At 37.3% G+C, this 23,487-nt stretch overlaps 1 protein-coding gene across 2 annotated transcripts in view; it reads left to right on the forward strand.

Annotated features, from left to right (window-relative positions):
* Positions 1-6,655: 6,655 nt before the first annotated feature.
* The window catches only part of EEF1AKMT1 (EEF1A lysine methyltransferase 1), a 27,291-nt gene continuing 10,459 nt past the window's right edge, over positions 6,656-23,487 (forward strand). The window contains exons 1-2 of one of the 2 annotated variants that reach the window (XM_044666133.1): positions 6,656-6,714; positions 18,257-18,411. In XM_044666133.1, coding sequence (XP_044522068.1) covers positions 18,265-18,411 — 147 coding nt within the window. In that variant the 5' untranslated portion in view covers positions 6,656-6,714; positions 18,257-18,264. Of the gene's footprint in view, positions 6,715-7,173; positions 7,266-18,256; positions 18,412-23,487 lie in introns of those variants that run through there. The other variant, XM_044666134.1, reaches the window with a different exon arrangement.

The raw sequence follows: 23,487 nt of genomic DNA on the forward strand, positions 1-23,487 counted from the left end.
GAGCTGCTAATTGTGTACTAATAGCTAATTTTCCTAACCTAAAACTAAATACCACATCTGCAATAGGTACCTGTCAAGAGAGTCTGACCCAAATGTGTCCTGAGTACAGACTTCCTGGTATACTGTACTACATAAAATTATGACAAATTACAAATTTTGGTATTTTGATTTGGTTCTCTGTACAAAGAAAAGCTCCATGCAGTGAATTTGTGGTTTTATGGTCACAAAATGTTAGCACTGCTACCATACAGCACGTGTAAATTTTTAAAAATTTATAAATATTAAAATTTTAATCATATACAAAGACTTTTTCAGTTTTTTAAAGAGACCCAGGGACAGATATTATTATGTTTAAATATTTACCTCTACTGGGCATAATTGATGAAGGTATAAAAGTTGCATTCAGTTTTTCAAAAGTGCTGCAATGAGACTTTAGGAAGCAAATCAAGGCTATGTAATTGAGCCAACACGCTGAATATCAAACTGATGAAATTCTGTTTGTATTTTTTTAATCCATAAATGGGGGTTAAAATGTGTCTTTTTCACTAAATATTTTTATTACATTTTTGTTTTGACCATGTGTGATTTGTTTGTGTTCTTGGGTATGTATTTAGGCTTTTATGAAACTTGTTAAATTTATGTTGGCTATTTACCATCATAGGAAGAGTAAAAGTAGAAGAATTTATTACATTCACAAAATAATTTCAAATTGGATATTAACGAATTGATTTACATCAGTAAATTAAAATACACATTTGCATGCCCCTTTGGGAGAACTTTGAGTCCTGATGCAAAATAAAAGTTTACCCTTTTCTACACCCTGCCCCTCCCCCCCAATAGTTTTGTCGATAAACTATGGTGTCTGTCCTTGGAATATTAAAATATAGAAATGTAGCCAGTCCCTGGTCTTAGAAACATTATTCATTTTGGGTCAATTAGACCTACTTTTGTCAGGTTTGTGACAATCAACTTCATATTCCATCTTTGGTTAATAGTAAGTTTTTGGCTGCTTTGAATTATACCTTTAATATAGACTATAGTCATTCAGTAGAAAAAGCAGAATTCCACAGTATGTTTGACAAATGATTCATGGGAATCAGTAGTTATGTCCATCTTTTTTGCTGCCCAAATAAAAAGAATACCTCAAAAAGGTACCTCTAAGAGTAAGGAACAACATAGTGTAATGGGAAAAGTGTGAAATGAGTTAGTGAACCTGAATTTTTAATTCACTCAGTGCTTCCACTTGCTAGTCTATAAAAATGAGAGGTTTGGATGACTAGGTAACTTTTAAGGTCCCTTCTAGCTTTAAAATTCTCAAATTCTCTGAGGGTCAGAGTTTGGAATAGTTCATCTTGGAGAAAGTTATTTTGTAAAAATGTATTGATTACCTACTACTGTGAACTGGGTAGTGAAGATATTACCAAAGGACATTGCTGTCCTCACTTAACTTGGGCACTATATGTAATACAGGGAGAGTATAATGTGAAAGTACATTAGGAGAGAGAGGTATTAAGTAATATATTAATTCATTGGAAGGAAAGATTCTTGGTGGGGAAAAGGTAGTTCAGTGGGAAAGGTGGCATTTGAGTTGAACAGTGGATATGTAAAAATTATACAAATGGTGGGCATTCAGGAAGTTTGGGGAGAGGCAGTAACGTACAGTCAAAATCAAAGGACCTAAGTTCAAATACTGTTAATACTATTTGAATCCTATGTGACCGGTGTCAAGTCAGTTTCACTGGCCTTCAGGCTTCCTAATACAGAAAATGAAGGAGACCGAATTAGCTATTGCTTTGCTTCCCTCCAGGGGTTTGTGAGATTATAACATGGTCTTTGGAACACAAGGCTGCACCTTAGTTAAGGAGTTGCATCTTACTCTGTAATTAATTGGCAGCCATTGAAGGCGAACCCTATGTGATGTCGTTTTTTGCTTATATTTGGATCATCGGCACTCAGCATGGTACATTTGCACTATAGTAAGTATGCTTATGACAAACCCCTTAACCCATGTTGCATTGCTGACAAAGTCATTTGTCAATGTGTAAACCAGCTGGGAAAGGGGAACATGGATGCAAGGAAACAGTAGTTAGAAGGTTATTGCAGTAGTCTTGTTGAGAGTTAATAATGGGAATAAACAGGAAAAGTGGAGTAGACGAAATGGTTCAGAAAGAGGAGTTTTGAGAGAAAGATGATTGATCTTGAGTTGGGAGAAGCCACTTACTCCAGTTCTTTGATTTTACAAATAAGGTTGAGGCCCAGGAACATTTAATACTTTGTTAGAAGTCACACATGTATTAAGTGTCTGATGGGTTTTGATCCCAGGTCTTTTAATTCTAGTTGCAGGGCTTTTTTAATTTGAAGCTCCAACAGCAAACAAGTGAAAATATACATTTATTCTAGATCCAAACTCTACTAACTAACTTTGTGACCTTAGGCAAGGTCATTTAGCTTTTCTGAGCCTCACTTTCCTTAAATCATGAATGAGGTTGAATGAATTTCTATTTCTCAGTCTTTTTTCAACTTTCATATTTTATAATCATAAAACAAACATGGAATTCATAGTATTGATATATGGTGGAAATCTTTAATATGTTCTTGTATTTAAAAACATATTAATCAGAGGGACCCCAGTTGGGTTTTTCATTGTATGACAACTCTAAGTCTGTTTTGTCATTTTAAGTGTGGAAGGAAGAAAATGGCCCATGCTAGTGATAATCCTTTAAATTAACTGAGAAATAATCCAAATGGAAATTGCACACAGTGCAATAAACTCAAAACTGAAAAATCTTTTGGTTCATGTAAAATACTTTTTACCAACTATTCATCCACAGTATTACATCAATACTATTTCTTTAAATTGACAAGTTGATTGAAACTGATACAAAAAGCTTATACCCACTAACATTGTGCTAAATAATTTATTCTCATTGGCTATATATGCAATTTAAATTTTATTTATTTTGACATGGTGGCTTAGGAGAAAGCCCCCCTAGCTTGGAGCCAGAAGAGCCAAGTTTGATTTTTATGTCTGCAGCCTTATACTCTGATATACAGTGTAAACAGTAGACCTAACTCAGAATTAAGAATGCCATTTTATGGTGTACACGTAGTGTTCTTAACCAAATGGTGGTATTCAGACAAATTCTGTCAATTAGATTCAAGAATTTCACATTCTGATGACAATCTTTTAAAAATAATTGTAAAGCAAAGGTTTGAGGGTAGGGATCCTGCTTTTAAAGTGAATTCTCTAATTTTCACATAAGCCTCATCTATACCAGTTTGTAGAGAAAAAAATACAAAAGGTGCAAAAGGAAAAAATGCAGGTCTTTGATCAGGTACATTATAATTAAGAAAGTTCATACAATTTGCAAATTACAAACCAGTGAGCTGAATTTCTGTTCTTTACAAAATTATATAATGATCAAATGGTTTGTGGGTATTTTTAAAAAAAAAGCAGTAAGCACTAAAAAGCCTTTGACTTAAGGACCAATCTAAAGATTTAGGGTTTTAAAAACATTTTTTAAAACAAAATCTAAATGTTGGAAGAGAGCTCGGTAGGCAACTAGTCTGATCTACATCTAATCAAAAATCACTCCAACATCCTCAAAAGTCCTCTTCTTGAAAAACCAATGAGTGGGTAAGCCATTCCACTTTTGGAGACTGCATTAAGGGTCAGGAAAGACTTTCCCCTCCTTATCAAATGGTTTAAATGTGCCTCTCTGCAACTTATATACCCATTATACACTCTGGGACCAAATGGAACATGTCTCTTTCTCATGACAGCCCTTAAAAGATACCTGTTTTGTTTCAGTAATGTTCATATGACACGTTCAATAGTCCTCTAACCATCCTAGCTGCCTCTTCTAAACATGTGCTAGCTTTTCTATTAGACCTCTACTAAAACGTGATGGCCAAACTAAGCACAATACTCTATGGCTTAACCAGAGAAGAGTGTATTATAACTGTAGGCCTTTTGATACTAACCTACCTCAAAATTCTAGGACAAGATTATATTGTAAACAGTAATGGGAGTGATTGTTAGATACCAGATAAAGTCACACACAAGAAAAGTTATGCTACACTAATGTAATCATAATAGCCCCATACTATTTTGCTGTGATCATTCCATCTATCTGGCATTTTGTTTGGTTTGTGGACATCATCTTGATGAAGATTTTGATGTTTGATTGGATCCAGAGAAAGAATAGAGAGAGCATACTAAATCATGTGATTGAAAGAATGGGAAATATTTATCTGATGGAAGATTTTTTAGGAATGATAGCTACTGAAGGGGGCTGTTAAGTGGGGGGAAAAAAGGAATTCTAGAGTTTTGCGGCTCCAAAGGGCAGAATTATAGATCTATATGTGGAAGTTTCTGCTCAGTTTAAAGACTAGGAAATAAATGAGCTTCCTTGTAAGGTTATATTCCTTGTCCCTGGAAATATTTGAAGAAGAGGCTAGATAACTCCTTGTCAGGGATGTGTAGAGGAGAATTCTTGCCTAGAGGTTGGACAAGATTACTTCTAATATCCCTTTCAACTCAGGAATTTCACAGTACTTATTTACACTAAGTGATTAATCCCCAGACTGATGTGGATTTAAAAGTTACTTTCAGTTTTAATCCTACAAAGTGGATAAGTTATCCTTTATTTTAATGGGGTGTACCATAGCTTTTAATGAACTTTAATAGTTTTTATTTCTTGAAATGGACACATTCAAAAAGCATTACATAGTCCTACCCCCTCAAGCTTCCTAATCTTTCCTAAAGTCATTACTGTGCTTTCACGAAATACCCCAAACTGTTGATGGAAGTACAGAAAGCAACTTTAATCTTTGAACAATTGTACAGTAGTAAAAGTTTCTAATCAAATGAAATCTTAATGTAGAGGTTTTTTTAAAGCAACTCTAATTACAGGTTTTTAAATTGCTATTTCAGACTGGAAATTTGAAGACTTTCATAGCAAGCTTTCTTATTCCAAAGTAAACCCAGGGTAGTTAGCCCATGTAGTAACAATAAAACATTACTTTTATTAAAACAAAAGCCAACTGGACAAGTTGTTTCCTACGAGGTTCCTTTATTTTTTACATTAAGTCTACTCATTCAAGTATATGTTATATATTTTCTTTCCAACTCCTGGTACTATCAGGGTCATTTTACTTTATTTAAGTCCATTTTAACAGCCTGGTTCAAAGTGATCAACATCTAAAAGCAGTATGTGTTGCTGTAGAATACAGCACTTAGAGAATTTACTGTGTGCAATTAGGTTTGTAAATCTATGTGCCCCTTTACTGGGTCCCATTAACTAGCAAATATTAAAAATGGACAGTGCTGTAATTCAATTTAGCAAGCATTTATTAAGCCCTATGTGCAATGACCTATATAAAGGGATACAAAAATGAAAAAAGTATATATCACTGCCCTCAAGGATTGAGCAAAACAATAGAATAAGCAGATAAAAGAATTTTAAGAAAAAATGCACTACTGACATTTCTAAAAAGTGGTACAAAAAAGGCTAGAGATTTTAACTGGAAGTGGGATACAGCTTGTGTAAAAGTATAAGTGGAGCTGGGCAAATACTTGAGGTAGGGGAGGATAGTAATCATAATTGTGCCAGGGATTGATTGGAAATCCCCCGGCTTGATCATTTTACCTAGTGATAGAATGTATGTGCTGGCCAGTTTCTCCCATAACAGAAAGTATACTCTAGAAGTCTATCTTGATATATGGGTAGCTGTCATATTGTCTTAACACAATCAGATTGTGTTAAATTAACAGCTGATTTTAGGGCAGCTTGAAAGGAGAGAGCTTTCTATATTATTTGTCCAAACTACCAGCATCAAAAATGGCACTGACTTTAAACCTGTATGCTCACTACTGTCTCGGACAGTATATGCAGATGGGCAAACTTTTTCATTCTTCAGCTCATATAAGCTTTCCGACAACTACTTTAACCAAGTTATATGGCCGACTCAGTTTTCTAATCTTTTTAACTTGGGCTCAAGTATTTTTTTTTAAACTGCCTTTGCTAAGATATAAGCATTTTCCAGTGCTGCCTGGAATAAGATTATTTTCTCTCAAAACTTTTAATTACTGTGTAGGAAAAAGCTTCACTTTACTTGAAAATCCTCCAGATTTGTGAGTTGTCATGTCTATAAGTAAAGCCTCATTGTTCCCCACCTCCAGTACCGTTGTATGACTTCCCTGGAACGTACTGAAGTGATATAATTCTTAGGGATTTGAGTTCTTATGCCCCTCAAGCTTCTTTTGCAATTTAAACAAACTTGCTATTAAAACACCTAGGATATAAAGACAAGAAACCAAACAGTCCCTGACCTTGAAGCATCACTGAACTGAACGGAGCTTCATTCAGTCCAACCAAACCCCTCACTTTACACATGGGGAAACTGAGGCTAAGGGAGATTTCGGCGGAAAACTAGAATGTCCAGGGAGGTTGAATCTTGTTCTTGGAACATCCCGGAGACCAGTATTCCTATACTGACGAGTATATGGCTGGGATTAATTACAATTGCTACACGCCAGAGATGACATGGGTGAGCAAGGCGCTCCCGCGAAAACCGTCTCCAGCCCGCAGCCTTTTTGCCAAACTGCGCATGTGTAAAGGCCTGGCCTCCAAGCGTGAGATCTCTGGGCCCATTCCTCCCCAAGCGTTCAGTTGCGGCGCTCTCTACCACGGACGGCGGCGCGCGGGGCTGGTGAGTGCTAGGCGGGGCGCACGGAGCTGGGGAAGAGAAGGAGCGCGCGAGGCGGAGGGAGAGAAAGGAACACGCTAGACTGGAGTGGGGAAGAGAAGTAGCGCGCCAAGCGGGTGGGAGGAGGGAAAGCAGGGAGCGCCCGACCTGGCCCAGACTCCGAGTGGGCCGGGTCTGCCCTCCTCCACCTAGGTCTACCTCCTAGGTTCTATACTTAGACTGGCTGAGATGGAAAGAGACTTTTGTGTTTTTCTTAATTTATGCCCTCAGGCAGCACGGAGATGGCCTTTCTCTCGAGAGCCCCGGACCACGCGAGTGGCGTCTGCGCACTCCTTCCTTCTCCCCACCCCCACCCCAAGCATCTGGCTAAGCCCAGGTCGGGTTATTAAGGGTCGGAGGTTTGTGGGGCAGAAGAACCTTAAGTTCGGAGCCCCCAGCATATGGGTTCGAATATGATCCCTGACGCTTTATATTTAGAGCTATAATTCACCTTACTGGTTCACTTCAAACGTGCCTGACCCTTCACGACCCAGTTTGGAGTTTTCTTGGCAAAGGTATTGGAGTGTTTTGTTAATTCCTTACCCAACTTGTTTTCCAGATGAGGAAACTGAGGCAGATTGGGTCGAAAGAGACGATTTAAATTAGTATTAAATGATATTCCTTAAAACTAGTGCTTTGCTCTTGAGTTAGTCTCCAGTTTATCGATGCTGTTTGCACGTTGTGGCTCATTAGACAACACGTGTGGCTCCATAACTGCCAGGACTTCGTTTTCCCCACTCTTTGTACCTCTAATACTTCTCACGGTGCCTAGCACAAAGTAGGTGTTTAATAAATTCTATAGCCTTGATTTGGCATATAGTGGGTGCTTGATAAGGACTAGATGGCTTAACTTACAGATAAGTCAGGTGATTGACAGATAAGTCAGTTGGATAGAATGTTCCCGGAGAGGCATGCAAGAGTCAGGAGGGGCAGTTGAGAACCCTGAGCAGAAGTTCTGGGTCTTTTAACTGTCCTGAGGCTAGAGATCGGTGGATCCTGGTTTTGGAGTGAGAGGGTGCAAATATCACTCTGCAAGCTCTTCCTGTACTTGATATACCGATATCAACCTGTACTTGACCACCACCTTGGTGTCTACTGCCCTTAGATATTATCTAGGCTTCCCAGGGCCCGGGGAGGGATCCGGGAAGTGGGCAGGAGAGGAAGAAGAGGCTGGAAAGGGTGGATATATCTCAACTGTTAAGGCTAAGATCTACAGAAGAAGAAGCTGAAGATTTCTCAGCAGTTTACCTACTCTGGTTTAGTCCTGGCCAGGCTGAACCAGAGGGAAGCTAACATTGATTCTTCATTTGCCAACAGTGAGAGTTTCATTAGTAACAATTAAAGTAGGGTCTCCAATACCTCAGTCCTTTACCCTTATCCTTCTTGTTAAATATATAAAGTTTAAAGTACCTTCCTAAATTGGTTTCCAAAGCTCATTTGGGAAGGGAGACAACTCAGTCAGAATATCAACGGTTATCCTAGCTGAAGAGCCCAAATTAATATCAATTAACCCCAGGTGGGTCCTGAAGGGATAAACCTCTTTGACCTGAAGGATCCTGCCTGGGCAACTGTTATAAGGAGAAGTGTCATCTTATCCTCTCTGTACATCATTTCTACTACCTCAAATAGATACAAGTGACCTCCTTTTAATTATAACAGTTTTTTTTAACAGTGATATAGTAACAAAGCTAGATTTTGAACTCGGAGAGCCATACTCCTGATCCAGGACTCCAATTACATGTTGCCTATGAATATTAAGTCCTTTTTCATTAAAAAAAAAATGCCATACACTATTTAAAATAATGTTATTTAATATTTTTAAAGAGAGAGATCAACCGGGCTTACAAAACATATTTTTGGTTATAAATACTGCATTTCTTCTGTTTGACTTTGATTACAAGGACCTTTTTATTTGAGGGTGAGAGGAGGTTATCAATCCTGATTTTTTTAAAAAGCTGGCCATTGAAATTCTTAAAAATGCATAGAACAGCAGGCACAAACAAGTAGAATGTTTTGAAAGTAACTTGTAGAATTTGTCATATTTTAATGATAGGAAATGTAAATTCATAGCAAATCCTCTTTTTGTGTTGTCTCTATATAGAAATATTCTTTATATAAATGTCTTTATTTGAAAATGTTGGTGTTTAAGGTCAGAATAAAAAATTTTTAAGATGATTTTGGGGCAGCTAGGTGGCTCAGAGGATAGAGAGCCAGGCCTGGGAGTTCAGAGGACATGGGTTTAAATCTGGCCTCAGACACTTTCTATCTATGTGACCCTGGGTAAATCACTTAACCCCAGTTGCCTAACTCTTACTGCCCCTCTGCCTTGGTATGATATTTAATATTGACTCTAAGACAGAAGGTAAGGTTTAAAAAAAAAAAAAAAAGATGATTTTACAAAAGCTCTGCTCGTGTTAACATTAAGTTCCTGTAATTTTTTAAGCCTGTTTCTTTTTCTGTAAAATGAAGTTGGACTGGATTTTAAAGATCCTTTCCTGCTTTGCATCCTATGACCCTACTCTTTATCACCATATGCTTGTTTCTAGGGGACATAGAAAATACATTCCTTTCCCAAATGGAGCTTATTGGGTTAGGGGAATAAGGCAAACAGACAATTCTGATACAAATGATAGAAACCAGTGGGAAAGTCAAACATAAGACACATTAAGTGCTTACTGTGTACCAGCCAGGCACTGTGCTTAGTGCTGGGACCACAAAAACAAGACAGTCCTTGTCCTTTCTGTTGTGTCTCACTCTTCATGACCTCATTTGGGGTTTTATGGGGCAAAGATACTGGAATGGTTTGCCTTTTCCTTCTTTGGTTCATTTTACAGATGAGGAAACCGAAACAACAAGGTTCAATGACTTGCCCAGAGTCACACAGCTAGTAAGTGTCTAAGGCCAAATTTGAACTTAGAAAGAGGAACCTTCCTGACTTCAGACCCAGCACGCTATCCACTGGATTGCTTAGTTCACAACCTAATGGATGAAGACACAATAAAAAGAAACTAAAAAAGCAATAGGGAGGGTACCTTGTAAATTGGAAGGGAAGGAAATCCTGTGTCTGCCCCTGGCCTCTTCCTTAAATGGAGGATCTGAGAGGAGCTCTCAATGTCCCTCTTCCACCTAGGCAAAGGAAGGGAAGGGTCTCGGGGAGAGGGGACACTGAGGAGGTTTGAGTTTCATAGTCCATGCCATCATTCAAGAAGATGAGATTTTTGGAGTCAATGATGAAGTTCAGGATAAGCAGCCAGGAGGAAAATGAAGAGGATCAAATGAGATAACATTTGAAAAGTAATTATAGGGGGCAGCTGGGTAGCTCAGTGGATTGAGAGTCAGGCCTAGAGACAGGAGGTCCTAGGTTCAAATCTGGCCTCAGACACTTCCCAGCTGTGTGACCCTGGGCAAGTCACTTGACACCCCATTGCCTACCTTTACCACTCTTCTGCCTTAGAGCCAATACACTGTATTGGCTCCAAGACAGAAGGTAAGGGTTAAAAAAAAAAAAAAAAGTAATTATACAAGTGGGAAATGAGGGAAATTTTGTGGACTTCTAGTCTAGACTTGATCTTTATTGACATCTGGATTCTTAACTGCCTCAGTAAGGCAAGTAAGATCATTTGGCCATCCCTTTCCAAATAGCTAGAATTTGTAGGGATCCTTAGGCCATTTAGTCCACTGTTTCCCCTTTAAATTTCTATATCACATTGTATACTTCTAAATTAGGTGAAACATGTAAAAAGATTCAAGACCCCATTATATATGCCCATTAATGTGATGTGTGGATAGATTACGCTCCTTTGAAAACTATTTTTGCTCTGAAGAAAAAAGAAGAAATAAACATCTGTAAAATACTATCAAAATGGTATGGCTGCTACAGAGAGACTCAAGTTAGGAGCCTGAAGACAAAGAAAAGGAGAATGCCATAGGTCACAAATGCCCTTTAACAGAGAAGGTGGACTTCTGGGTGCCAGCAATTACTGAGTATTTTATTGTTTTTAAAATAAATTAAGAAAAGAATAGGTAGGTAAAGTTGACAGGATTAAAACTGAAATAGCTTTTTAACTTGGGAAAAGTATAGTCTAAACCTCATGCTACACTGAAACCAAATAATTTGTTCAATTTCATTTCCCAGCTTTCCCAACTCTAGTGAAAATCAAGAAGCAGGTTTTAAATCACTGTTCCTCACCCTCTTTGGACTTAGCTAATATAGATAGCTATTCTCTAGTCCATTACGAAACAGATGGTTGGACAATCTGCCAATCCACTTTCTGGACACCCTTCTGGCTTTTTGCCCCTCAAGGACAGCTCCTCAGTCACTAGTTCATTTTCTTGTCACTCTTCTACTCTCTTTTTCCCTAAGAGACAGGTCCCTGTCTCTAGATTCATTCTCTTGGAGATCTTTTTTTTTTTTAAATAAAACCCTTACCTTCCATCTTGGAGTCTATTGACTAATGGGGGTTAAGTGACTTTCCCAGGGTCACACAGCTGGGAAGTGTCTTGAGGCCAGATTTGAACCTAGGACCTCCCATCTCTAGGCCTGGCTCTCAATCCACTGAGCTACCCAGCTGCCCCCTCTTGGAGATCTTGAAGATCTTCTAGAGACCTCTTTTACTGTTATCCTGTAAATAGCCATCTGGTCTATTTTCCTGTATGGTACGTAATATATTCACCATATCATTCTGTTCACCTGACTATTAAAATTACTTCCAAATTAGTCTTTCTATTTCATTTCTCTTCTTTCTCCAATCCAACCTCCAAATAGATGCCAGTGATTTTCCTAAGGCACAGATCTGACCATTCCATTCCTCCAATGTCTTCCTTTTTTTAAAAAATTTAGAATATTTTTCCATATTATTCATATTTATAGTAGAGTGATCTTTTAATGTCAAAACTCTAATCATATCCCTATCAAACCATGTGATCAATCATGTTTTTCTTCTGTATTTCTGTTTTCACAGTGTTCCTTCTCATAAGTCCTCTGGGACATTACTGTTGGTAGAAAAATCCATTACATTTGATCATCCACAATGTTTCAGTCTCTGTGTACAATGTTCTCCTGGTTCTGCTCCTTTCACTCTGCATCAATTCCTGGGTCTTTCCAGTTCACATAGAAATCCTCAAGTTCATCATTCCTTTCAGCACAATAGTATCCCATCACCATCAGATACCACAATTTGTTCAGCTATTCCCCAATTGTTGGACACCCCCTCATTTTCCAATTTGTTGCCACCACAAAAAGTTCGGCTATAAATATTTTTGTACAAGTATTTTTCCTTATTATCTCTTTGGGGTACAAACCCAGCAGTGGTATGGCTGGATTAAAGGGCAAACATTCTTTTAAAAGCCCTTTGTGTATAATTCCAAATTGCCCTCCAGAATGATTGGACCAATTCACAACTCTACCAGCAGTGTATTAGTGTTCCAATTTTGCCATATTCCCTCTAACATTGTCGCTTTTCCTTTGCTGCAATATTGACCAGTCTGCTAGGTGTAAGGTGGCCAGAGTTGTTTTAATTTATATTTCTCTAGTGTAATGGGGATAATTTGAGGAAAGGTGTGTGGGATAAGGGAATTTTGGAAGGAGGTTGTCAGAGACTTGCTAAGTGAGTAATCTAGGTTACAGGTAGGCTGGGATTAAGGAGATTCAGGATATAATAGGACTGAAGTCAGGAGTATAACACTGAAGGGAAACAGAGATCTTCAGGGAGAGGAGAAATTAAACTAACCAGACAAAACAGCAGGCTTTACAGACTGGGACTTAGACTCAAACACAGGCCGAGGGAAATAGACTAAACTGAAATTAACAAACAGGGTTTAGTTAATTTCACAGGAAGGGACTTGTTTTGAAGTTACACCTTCCTTCAAGATGGATAACCCCGGCTTCCCTTCAAGCCCAGAGTAAGTTGGTTCTTTCCCTTTTCTTCCCTCTCTTAATAACTAACAGACAAATTATACTAATAGGTCTGTTGAAACACAAAAGGGTTTATTATTTTTAAAGGATGATTTGTCAGGAAAGTGGATTGAGGAAAGCCCTAACAGTTGTCTCAGGAACTTCAGGTGGGGGAAGGGAGGCAGAGATGGAGTCTGAGTAAGGACCAGCCTTTAACTCAGCTTACAAAATGCTCTTGATATCTAAAGGGAATAAATGATGACTGACTAGTTTCTTTATATCTAATTATGTCAAATAACAATTAACCATTCACAGATTTGAACTCCTCTCTAATTACTCTCCTTATTAACTCCACAGACATATAAGGTAAGGAAGGGAAGATAGGAAATAATATTGGGAAGGAAGATATAAAGGGTTTATCCAAATAACAATTTCTTAAATAAATATTTCAAAGCTAGGCTAAATTTCAATTCTACAGATAGGTAAGGAGGCAGCTCAGTTGGTTAGACAACCTCTCTCCACGGGAGACCCAAACCAACAGACTTTCCTCAAGACGCCAAACCCCTAACTGCTTTAGAACTCAGCCAAAGCTTGAAAAAACTATATGACCCCCTCTCTCTATACTACACTAGCCAGAGGAGATTTAGAACACCTTTTCATGTGTTCATTGATAGTTTTGATTTCTTCATGTGAAAACTGCCTATTTGTATCCCTTGACCATTTGTCAATTGGGGAATGGCTTGATTTTTTGTAAGTTTGACTTAGTTCCTTATATATTTGGGAAATTAAATCTCTATCAGAGAGTTTTGTCATTAAAATGTTCAGCCAGTTTGTTGCTTTCCAATTTTGGTTGCATTGGCTTTTTTTGTACAAAATCTTTTTTATTTGATATAATCATGGTCATTCATTTTACATTTTGTAATGTTCTCTATCTCTTGTTTGGTCTTAAATGCCTTCCTTTCCCACAGATCTGACAGGTATACTATTCTATGTTCACCTAATTTATTTACAATTTTACTCTTTATATTTAAGTCATTTACACATTTTGAATTTAGCTTGTTAAGATGTTGATCCATACCTAATTTTTGCCCATACTGTTTTCCAATTTTCCCAGCAGTTTTTGTCAAATAGAGAATTCTTGTCCCAAAAGCTGGGATCTTTGGGTTTATTGAACATAGCTTGCTGAGGTCATTTACCCCAAGTCTATTCCATTGATCGACCGTTCTGTTTCTTAGTCAGTACTTTGTTGTTTTGATGACCACTACTTTATAGTACAGTTTAAGATCTAGTACTGCTAGGCCCCCATCTTTCACTTTTTTTTTCCATTATTTCCTTTGATATTCTCTATCTTTTGTTCTTCCAGATGAACTTTGTTATAATTTTTTTAATTCTATGAAAAAGTTTTTGGTAGTTTGATAGGTATGGCATTGAATAAGTAAATTAATTTGGGTAGGATTGTCATTTTTATTATATTAGGTTGTTCTACCCATGAGCAATTAATATTTTTCCAGTTATTTAGATCTAGTTTTAATTGTGTGAAAAATGTTTTGTAATTGTGTTCATATAATTCCTGTGTTTGTCTTGGCAGATAGATTCCTAAATATTTTATATTGTGTAGGATGATTTTACATGAAGTTTCTCTTTCTAATTCCTATTGCTGAGTTTTGTTGGAAATATATAGAAATGCTGATGGTTTATGTGGGTTTATCTTGTACCCTGTAACTTTGCTAAAGTTGTTAATTATTTCTACTAGCCTTTTAGTTGATTTTCTGGGGTTCTTTAAGTATACCATCATATCATCTGCAAAGAATGATAGTTTAGTTTCCTCATCACCTACTTTAATCCATTCAATTTCTTTTTCTTCTCTAATTGCTATCGCTAGCGTTTCTAGTACAATGTTAAATAATAGAGTTGAAAATTGGCATCCTTGCTTCACTCCTGATCTTATTGGGAAGGCTTCTAACTTGTCCCTATTGCAGATGATACTTGCTGATGGTTTTTAATGTATCCTGTTTATTATTGTGAGGAATGGTCCTATTATTCCTATACTTTCTAGTGTTTTCAATAGGAATGGGTGCTGTATTTTATTAAAGGCTTTTTCTCCATCTATTGAGATAATCATGTGATTTGTATTGGTTTGATTATTGATATGGTCAATTATGTGTATGGTTTTCCTAATATAAACCATCTTTGCATTCCTGGTATAAATCCCATCTACTCACAGTGAATAATCCTTGTGATAACTTGCTTGGGCCTTTTTGCTAGCATTCTATTTAAGATTTTTGTATCTATATTTATTAAGAAGATTAGTCTGTAGTTTTCTTTCTCAGTTTTTGATCTGCCTGGCTTTGGAGTCAGTACCATATTTGTGTCATAAAAGGAACTTGGTAAAACTCCTTCTTTGCTTATTTTGTCCAATAGTTTGTATAGTATCGGGATTAGTTGTTCTTTAAATGTTTGGCAGAATTCACTTGTGAATCCATCTGACCCTAGTGGTTTTTTTCTTAGGGAGTTCCTTGATGGCTTGTTCAATTTCTTTTTCTGAGATAGGATTATTTAAATATTCTATTTTCTCTTTTGTTAATCCAGGCAATTTGTATTTTTGTAAATATTCACCCATTTCACCTAGATTGTCATATTGCCATATACTCCAAAGTCTTCCTATTTCCTTTAGAATCCAAGCACAAATTCCTATTATTTAAAGCCCTTCACAACCTGGCTTCAACCTATCCTTCCAGCTTTGTTATATTTTAATGATGATGGTAATAATAACTAACATTTATATAACACTTTAAGGTTTGAAAAGCACTTTACATAATCTCATTGATCTTAATGTTCAGTCATCTAGCCAAACTCACTTTGACATGCAATATTCCAATGCCTTTATATTTGCTATCATCCTAGCTGAAATGCACTTCCTCTGCACATCTGCCTTTTAGAATCCCCAGTTTCATACAAAGATCAGCTCACATGCCACTTTCTACACAAAGCCTTTTTTGATCCTTCCCCAACTGTCAGTGCCTTGGGCATTCAATAAATAATCGTGGGGCTAAATGTGAAGCAAATCCTTATTAACATCAAATGTGAAGAATGATTATGGAAAAAGTTTATGCTCAACACAAGGCATACCTCTGTTGTTTTCATGGAGTTGTTACTAATACATAATTGTTACTATATATTTCAATCTGTCAAATAATAGTTTCTTGTTGAGATATTGTAAAAGGGAATTCTTGGTTATCTTTGAGTTCACATTTGTGAAAAGGGAATCCTTTGTTCTCTTTGCCTAGTTGGAGTTAACACTTTGGTTGACAATAACTTTGAATCGACACAAGCTTGAACTAGGTGGGAGAAGCTTGAAAACCACTTAGTGAATTCACACCCTTCCTAGTGCTAGATGAGAAGCCAACAAGATACTTGGAGAGTTCCACTCTTTTTTCTAACTCAAACAGTCAGAAACTTGTTCACATCCTCAGAAAGTGTGAACCTTTTTGATGAGCATTCACACCTCCAGAAGGTGCAAACTAGTTCCCACAAAGACCACCCCCTGGGCAGTGCTAGACAATTTGGAAGCTGTGATTGGCCCTTGTGTAAAGGGGCAGGGACAGGAAACCACCATAGAAGCCATGAAGACAGTCTGGTGGGAAGAAGGCTGTTGAAAGGCTAGTGAAGGCTTCTGGAGGAGACCTTCTGGAGAAGGAAGTCTTCTGGCTGAGTCTTCTGGCTTTCCTGGTTTGTAGAGGAGTACTGGCTGGGATGCTGAAACCTTGGTGAGACTGTTCTCAATATCTTCTTTGGAATTCCACGTGGTGAGTTTAAAGAGTGAATCTTCTTGAACTTCTCTTAAGGAACTTCCCTTTAATAGAGACTCTGTGAATGAACCTTCATTCACCTCCAGGCCTCTGGCCCTCTGACTCTCTGCTGAGGGTTAATTAGATATACCTAGGGGATCATAGCAATTTACCTACTGTGTTAGATTCTTATTTCCTTATTTCTTTTACCTCTTCTCAATTGTAAATAAATTCCCATAAAAGTCAATTTTGACTTGAGGTTATTCCTTAATTGGGAAAATTCCCCTGGCGACCACCTTTTAATATATTCGACCAAAAAACCCTTATTCTCCCCCACCCCCTTACAATATATGCTTAGTATCTCTCTATCCAGTCATCAACTATTTCCACTTACTTTCACCTAACTTAGGTTTTTCCATGTCTTTTGGACCCTACAGAAACTCATCCAGTCTCTCCTAACACTATTGATAGGAGACAGAGACAGAGGGATTGTAAGAAAAATGAATTGCTATAATATGAATTCTGAAAAAAATTAACGCTGTGAGTACAATCCATCTTGACTTAAAATACCTTCTGCTTTGTTATTAGAAATTATAAGGCAGAAAAGATGGAATTGCTAACTTTGAATCAGAAATCTTTAATGTACCAATCCCAAAATCTGAAAGAGAATCCTAAATTATTTCAGTCATTCTTTAAATCACTTTGCTATCCTCCTCCCTCTCTTTGTCTTTCACAAACACCCAGACATATACATATTAACACTTGCACAGAGAATGTTTTAATGTGATTATTCACATTATGGCACATATTGACCTGGGAAAGAACATGTTCCACTTCAAGTCACAATTTAAAGCCAGATTTCAAGAGACTGAATGGAAAATGAGAAAGTAGATCCCATTGATTATAGATAACTTTATCCAAACTTTAATAGTGAAGGAGAGGAAAGATATGAGATGATAGCAGGTGAGGAAAAAAAGGTAAAAGGTTTGGGTGATAAATTTGGCCATGTTTATAGAAAGTTGGGAATGGGCTTTTGGAGAAGAAAAATTGAAAATGCATGATGAGAAAAGTAAAAATTATTACTGGAACAAGATCCTAGAAGAAACAAAGGAAGGAATGATTCCTTTAGTTCTCTGCTATAAAATATAATGCATACAAAGAAATAATTGACCTCCAATCAGAGAATTGTTATGTTATTTTAATGATAATAGATTTATACCAGTCCATCCACATTTTCTTAAGAAGCATTTAGCAGAGGTTTGACATGGTTAGGTCAATTGTTTAGGAATAAAGATTTGCTAACTATGGAAGATTAACTGGACAGGAATGAGACTGGCAGACAAAGACCAGTGGAGAAGATAATTACAATAGTTGATGGGTTCAGCATAGGATAAAAATAGCATGTATTTATGAGATACTATTTAAAGTAAAGAGCATAGGAGGAAGTAGAGGAGGATACTTGTCAAATACTTTCTCTTTTCCTCACCCATTTCTTCTATAGGAAGTATCTAGAGGGTACAGATGAAAAGTGTGTTGAATTGGGTTTGTATTTTGGCTCTGCCACTTACCTGTGTGACCTTGAGCAAAGTGATTAATTTCTGGGCCTCAGTTCTTTTTTTGTAAATTGAGACAGTTTGATTCCTATACTTTTCAGTTCCAAATATGCAAACTTTTTGAAGATCAGTCTGCACAGAGACATTTAACCAGTGTAATTTTTTTTAATGTTTCTATGTTAAACTGTATAACCTCCAAAAAGAATGGATGCACTTGTTCATTCTATAGAAGGCACTACATTTTCCATCCATCTTGTATGCTTTCTTATCAGTTTATGAAATGGGCGATTCTGATGATGATGACATCCCTCAGCTTTCTTCCCATACCCTAGCAGCTCTGCAGGAATTTTATGATGAACAGCAGCAGCGAAAGACTGACCCTGGTGAAGATAATAAATATAACATTGGGGTAATAGAAGAAAATTGGGTAAGTAAAGCCAATTTAGACTCACATTTTGCCATAAAGGAAGAAAAATGACAGTAAGTTAGTATTTATTGAGGGCCCAACATATTGCAAGGCACTGAATGGGCCTATATAAATGAATTATATGCCATCCTTACAGTTGCTGCCCTCAGGGAGTTTGCCATCTAGTTGGAAAGAGAATAATAACAAAAAATTAGCATATAATTTAAAACAGTATATAATTAATTTAGTTCCTGTCTGACCTTTAAAAAGTTTTTCTTGCTCTTTCTACCCCATAATCCCCAATTCTTTCCTCTCAAAAACTTCCCTTCTCCCGACTACTGTAACACTTTGCCTCTATTATGCCATTTTCATATTCTACCTTGGTTTACTTTCTATTTTAGTTATTTGAGTAACTGAGTATTTGATTAGTGAAATAGACTACTGGTGGGTCTGCTTGCCTCAAGTCTCTACTGTCTCCAATCCATTATGCATTCAACCACTAAAAATGATTTCCCCAAAATGCAGATCTGATCATCTCACTCTATACTTGGTAAATTCCAGTGGCTCCTCATTGCCTCCAGGAGGAAATACAAAATACTCTCTTTGGCATTCAAAACATTTCGGAATCCAGCACTCTCTTACCTTTCAAGGCTTATTCATCTTACTCCTCTTAGATCCAGTGATATTAACTAACTGGCTGTTCTACAAACAGATACTCTGACATCTCTTGACTCTGGGCATTTTTTCTGACTGTCCCCCATTCTTGGAAAACTCTCTTCCCTGCTTCAACTACTTCTTTCCATGGCTTTCCTTTGAGCCCTTACTAAAATTCCACAGGAGGAAGGGAAGGAAGAAAGGGAGGGAAGGAAGGAAGGTAGGTAGGTTTAAAAAACTACTATGATGGGCCAAATCTCAAGAAATTGGTTGTATAAAAGTTAGAGATTATGGACATATACCACTTTAACTATTTCCTGTCCATTTTCACGTTTTCCTCTTAAGTCTTCCCAAAACAGTAGAAAAGTTGTCCATATAAGCTTCTTACATAGAATTGAAGCTTGGATTTCATTCCATTGTGAAATGAATTGATGATAAATAATCCAGGTTTCCATTTTTTGGCTGTGAATTTCCCTAGGGGTAGCAAGTTATGTGCTTTACATTAGACATTTTTACAGGCAAATAAAATGATATTTTATCTACATTTTATAAGTCTCCAGAGTTAGTTGTGTTTTTTTCCCCTTTTCTAATCCCTGGTTAATCTGAATATTTTCTTTTTTGGGGGGGGGGGGGGATACCAGATTAGTGACTTTATTGGTCCTGGTTGCTCCAGGTGAGGAAACTCCCTTCTGACAGAGATCAGCCCTTGCTGGACAACTTCTGGTCTTAGAAAGTTGCCTAGATTAATTTACTTCCTCAGATTCACATAGTCAGTATGTGTTAGAGATGAGTCTTGAATCCAGAACCTTGCTCTTCCTGCTTCCTAGACCTTTTTACTATATAGAGAGCCAACTCTATATGGTAGGGGTCCTGAGTGGCGTTTAATGGCGTCTGATTGAAAAGTCAGAAACAGAAAATGAAAACAGCCAGACTAGTGGTTAGCCCATAGCTGCTCCAACCGCTATGGAGTTTAGAGTTTATTTATATACTGGTTTCAAACAAAGAACACAGAGAAAGAATCACAGCTTTGAAGGGGTTACAAATCATACAAAACCCATTAAAGTCTAAAAAGTAGAGAGATAGGTACAAGGGCAAGGACCAAATTCCAACCACCAATTAGTAGGGGGTTAATTCTGGGAGCAGAAACATATTTCATACAGATTTTTACTAATTGCGTCCTGTTCCCTAAATTTACAGGACTGTACCTGGTCAGATAAAGTCTGGACTAGATTGTCCGGCTCCAGCCTTATCTAAGTAATATTTTTTAGAGTTCAGGCTTCTTAATTATCAAAGAGAAAAATGGTGAACTCAGTAGCTGCTGGTCTGCTAAGGATTCAAAGCTTTCCAATAAGAATATTAAGAAAAGGTGGGGATCTGAAAATGAGTCAAAAGAGGAGCCAAATGGCCCATTCTATCTGCATCTGACATGCAGTGCAGAAAAATCATACACACAGTTTTACTTGCTGATGATTTTTTAATGGGATCCAGATAAAAATATCTATTACAGACTCTATTTTTCTAAATGACTCCCAATAGCCTCTTGGAGGGGTCAAGTTGTTTTTGGATTAACCAACCTGCTGGTACCCGAGCTTTTCAGGGCTCAGGTGACCAGGACCAAACACAAAGACTGCCTCAGCCTGGATTGGTCACGTAGGGAATCCAGATAACAGGCCCTAATTTTGACCCTGTTTCTCCAGTTGGCTCTCTACATTACTACAGAACCACTACCTTTTGATTTAGAAAAAGTTCCTCATTCACAATTTCATTCACTCCCATCAATTAAACTATTACCTCTAGAGGAATGACACCCAAATCTATGTCCCTGTTTAGTGATTGTGTTTTTCTCTAGAAGTCATGAGGGGCTTTATTTTCACCTCTTTCCTGCTTTTATCATGCATTGTAGTTTTGAGTGTGTATGCTAGCCCCGTTACTAGACTTTTTGATCCCTGAACACAGGGAGCCCTGATATAGTAGGTGTTTCATAAAATCTTGTTGAATTACTAGTGAGTAATTCTTTACTCGCTTTAGAGGGTCATGCTGGAGCCACACAAATCTGTTTTATTTATGGCACTGCCTGGAGCAAAAAGATTTTTCCCTTTTTTTCTGATCTTTTTTATATTGGTGGGGAGGGTAGCAGTCTTTTTCCTCTTTTAACCCCCTTTCACAGCTTAGCATAGTGAGTGCTAGGTTTAGATTCAAGAAGCCTTTGTTTGGTACTTTCTGTGTGGCTTTACACATACAAAGCATGTCCCCAGGCCTGGTCTAGGATTGATCTGCTTCTGATAACTGTGAAGAGTAGTACCCTGAATTTCTATGGTGCTAATATAGTGCTACGTATTTTAATTTTTATTAAAATTTATGCTTACAGTCTGGTTTCTTCTCAGGTATAATTTTTCCTATGTCTTGGAGTTTCTGTTTCTGATCTGCTATTATTCAAAGCTGTTATATTTAAGAAAAATTTTTAGCTTGTTCAAATCCAAGCCATAATAGCACTTCAGATAACTTATTGCAGTGTTGTGGTGAACTGATTTTGAAGGTAAACTAAATTAAGTGGTTTACTATTTTAAAATTCTAAAATTAAACACAAAATAAAAAAATCATTTCCATATACAATGAATAATGTAAAAAGAGGATTGCACATAAAACTTTGAATCTCTAGTATCTAAAACTTATTTTTCCTTTGAAGTATATAATAAATATAAGTATTTATATAATAAACTCTAGATTCAGTGCTCTATCTACTTCACCACCTAGCTGTCTTGATATAAAAAATTATATAGTGTTTATTATATGCTACTTATATTTTTATATAAAATTGTATTTACTTATTTTATATAAATATTTCTTTTATATATAAAATTTATAGTAATAAATTTAATAGATATGTGCTCCTGGGCAAGTCATTTAGCCTTGTTTGCCTCAGTTTCCTCATTTGTAAAATGAGCTGGAGAAGGAAATGGTAATCCACTTAGTATCTTTACCAAAAAAACCCCAAATGGGATCATAAAGAGATGGACACTACTGAAATGACTGAACAACAAATATGATATTATGTATTGTTATATTCATATCCTGGGAAATGATGGATGCCACCTTGAATGACAGGGAAGGCAGTTGGAAGACATAGAATGTTCCCAGGTGCAGTGAGCCAGGGGCAAGCATCAGTTGGCCTGGCAGTATAAATTCCCCTGACAGCCACTTGAAAGGGGTCTTTGAGGTCTTTAGGTCTCTTAGTCTTTCTAGGTATCTTTAGGTCTCTAGGTCTCTGGGTGGTGAAGGGAGGCAGGGAGGTCTATGAAGAAGAGGGTAGGAAGAATCTGAATATTTCCTGAAGACTGTGAGAGCTAGTGCATCACCAAACACTGGCAGTGAGAAAGCTGAGAGAATAAGATCACAAACACAGCTGCATCAATAGCAGTCCCTATTCTCTGGCTTGGCTGTGGCCAGGCTGGGCCAGAGGTGTAGTGGAGAATAAAGCTCCAGCTTCTACTAGATAAATAGCCTCCAGTCCTGATTGTCAACTAGTTATAGATATTAGATTGGTAGGGTCTCCAATCCCCATTCCTTATCCAGTTTACCCTTTCCCAGATTATAGATAAAGTGAGTTTAACAAGTACCTTCCTGAGTGGTCTTTATATCATGGCCCTTGGGAAGGGAGTCAACGCAGACAGATATCAAATGTGATCCAAGGCAAATCAAAAGCCCTATATTAATTTATCCAACCTTAGGTTGGACCTGAAAGGGTTACCCATCCATCTAACCTTTCAGGGTCCTCCCTGGGCAACTGTTAGAGGAAAGGGGAAATTATAACAACTATCAAGGGTGATTGGAGTTGGTGTTCCCCCTTCATCTGCAGCTAGGGAGAATACAGATAGATACATTCACATCACTGTATATCTATATCTCCTTAGGACCCTTTTTGTTTATAACAATATTGTATAGCATATGATTTATATAACACAGATTACAAACATAATAAGTGTATGATAAATTCAGCATGTAACTTTCAGACTGTCCTGTTTGTTTTTTTCTATTCTCTTTTGTTCTTTTTTTTACATGCTTAAGAATTAAGTTCAATTCAATTTTTCATCTCTTTATTCTTTTTGCCCCTCTCTTTACTTTCTTGGCATTTTCCAGCTTTCCATCTCAGCCCTTCTTGCTTTTCTCCCTTTTGCTAGCTGATTTCTGTGTTTGGCCCACCACATAGCCCATCACAGTTTCGTCAGGTTTTCTGATCAAGAACTTCACCAGTTACTGAACTTTCTTCAGTTTCTCAGTCTTGGCTTTTCTTGACAGTTTACTTCTTTCCAGCTCCCTGTACTTTCTTTATTCGCTCTAGTAGTGGTTGCTAAAGAGCATCAATTGCTAAATAACTGGAGAGAGAGAGAGAGAGAGAGAGAGAGAGAGAGAGAGAGAGAGAGAGAGAGAGAGAGAGAGAGAGAG

The sequence above is a fragment of the Gracilinanus agilis genome, chromosome 3 (genome assembly GCF_016433145.1).
Source record: "Gracilinanus agilis isolate LMUSP501 chromosome 3, AgileGrace, whole genome shotgun sequence".
Lineage (NCBI taxonomy): Eukaryota > Metazoa > Chordata > Mammalia > Didelphimorphia > Didelphidae > Gracilinanus > Gracilinanus agilis.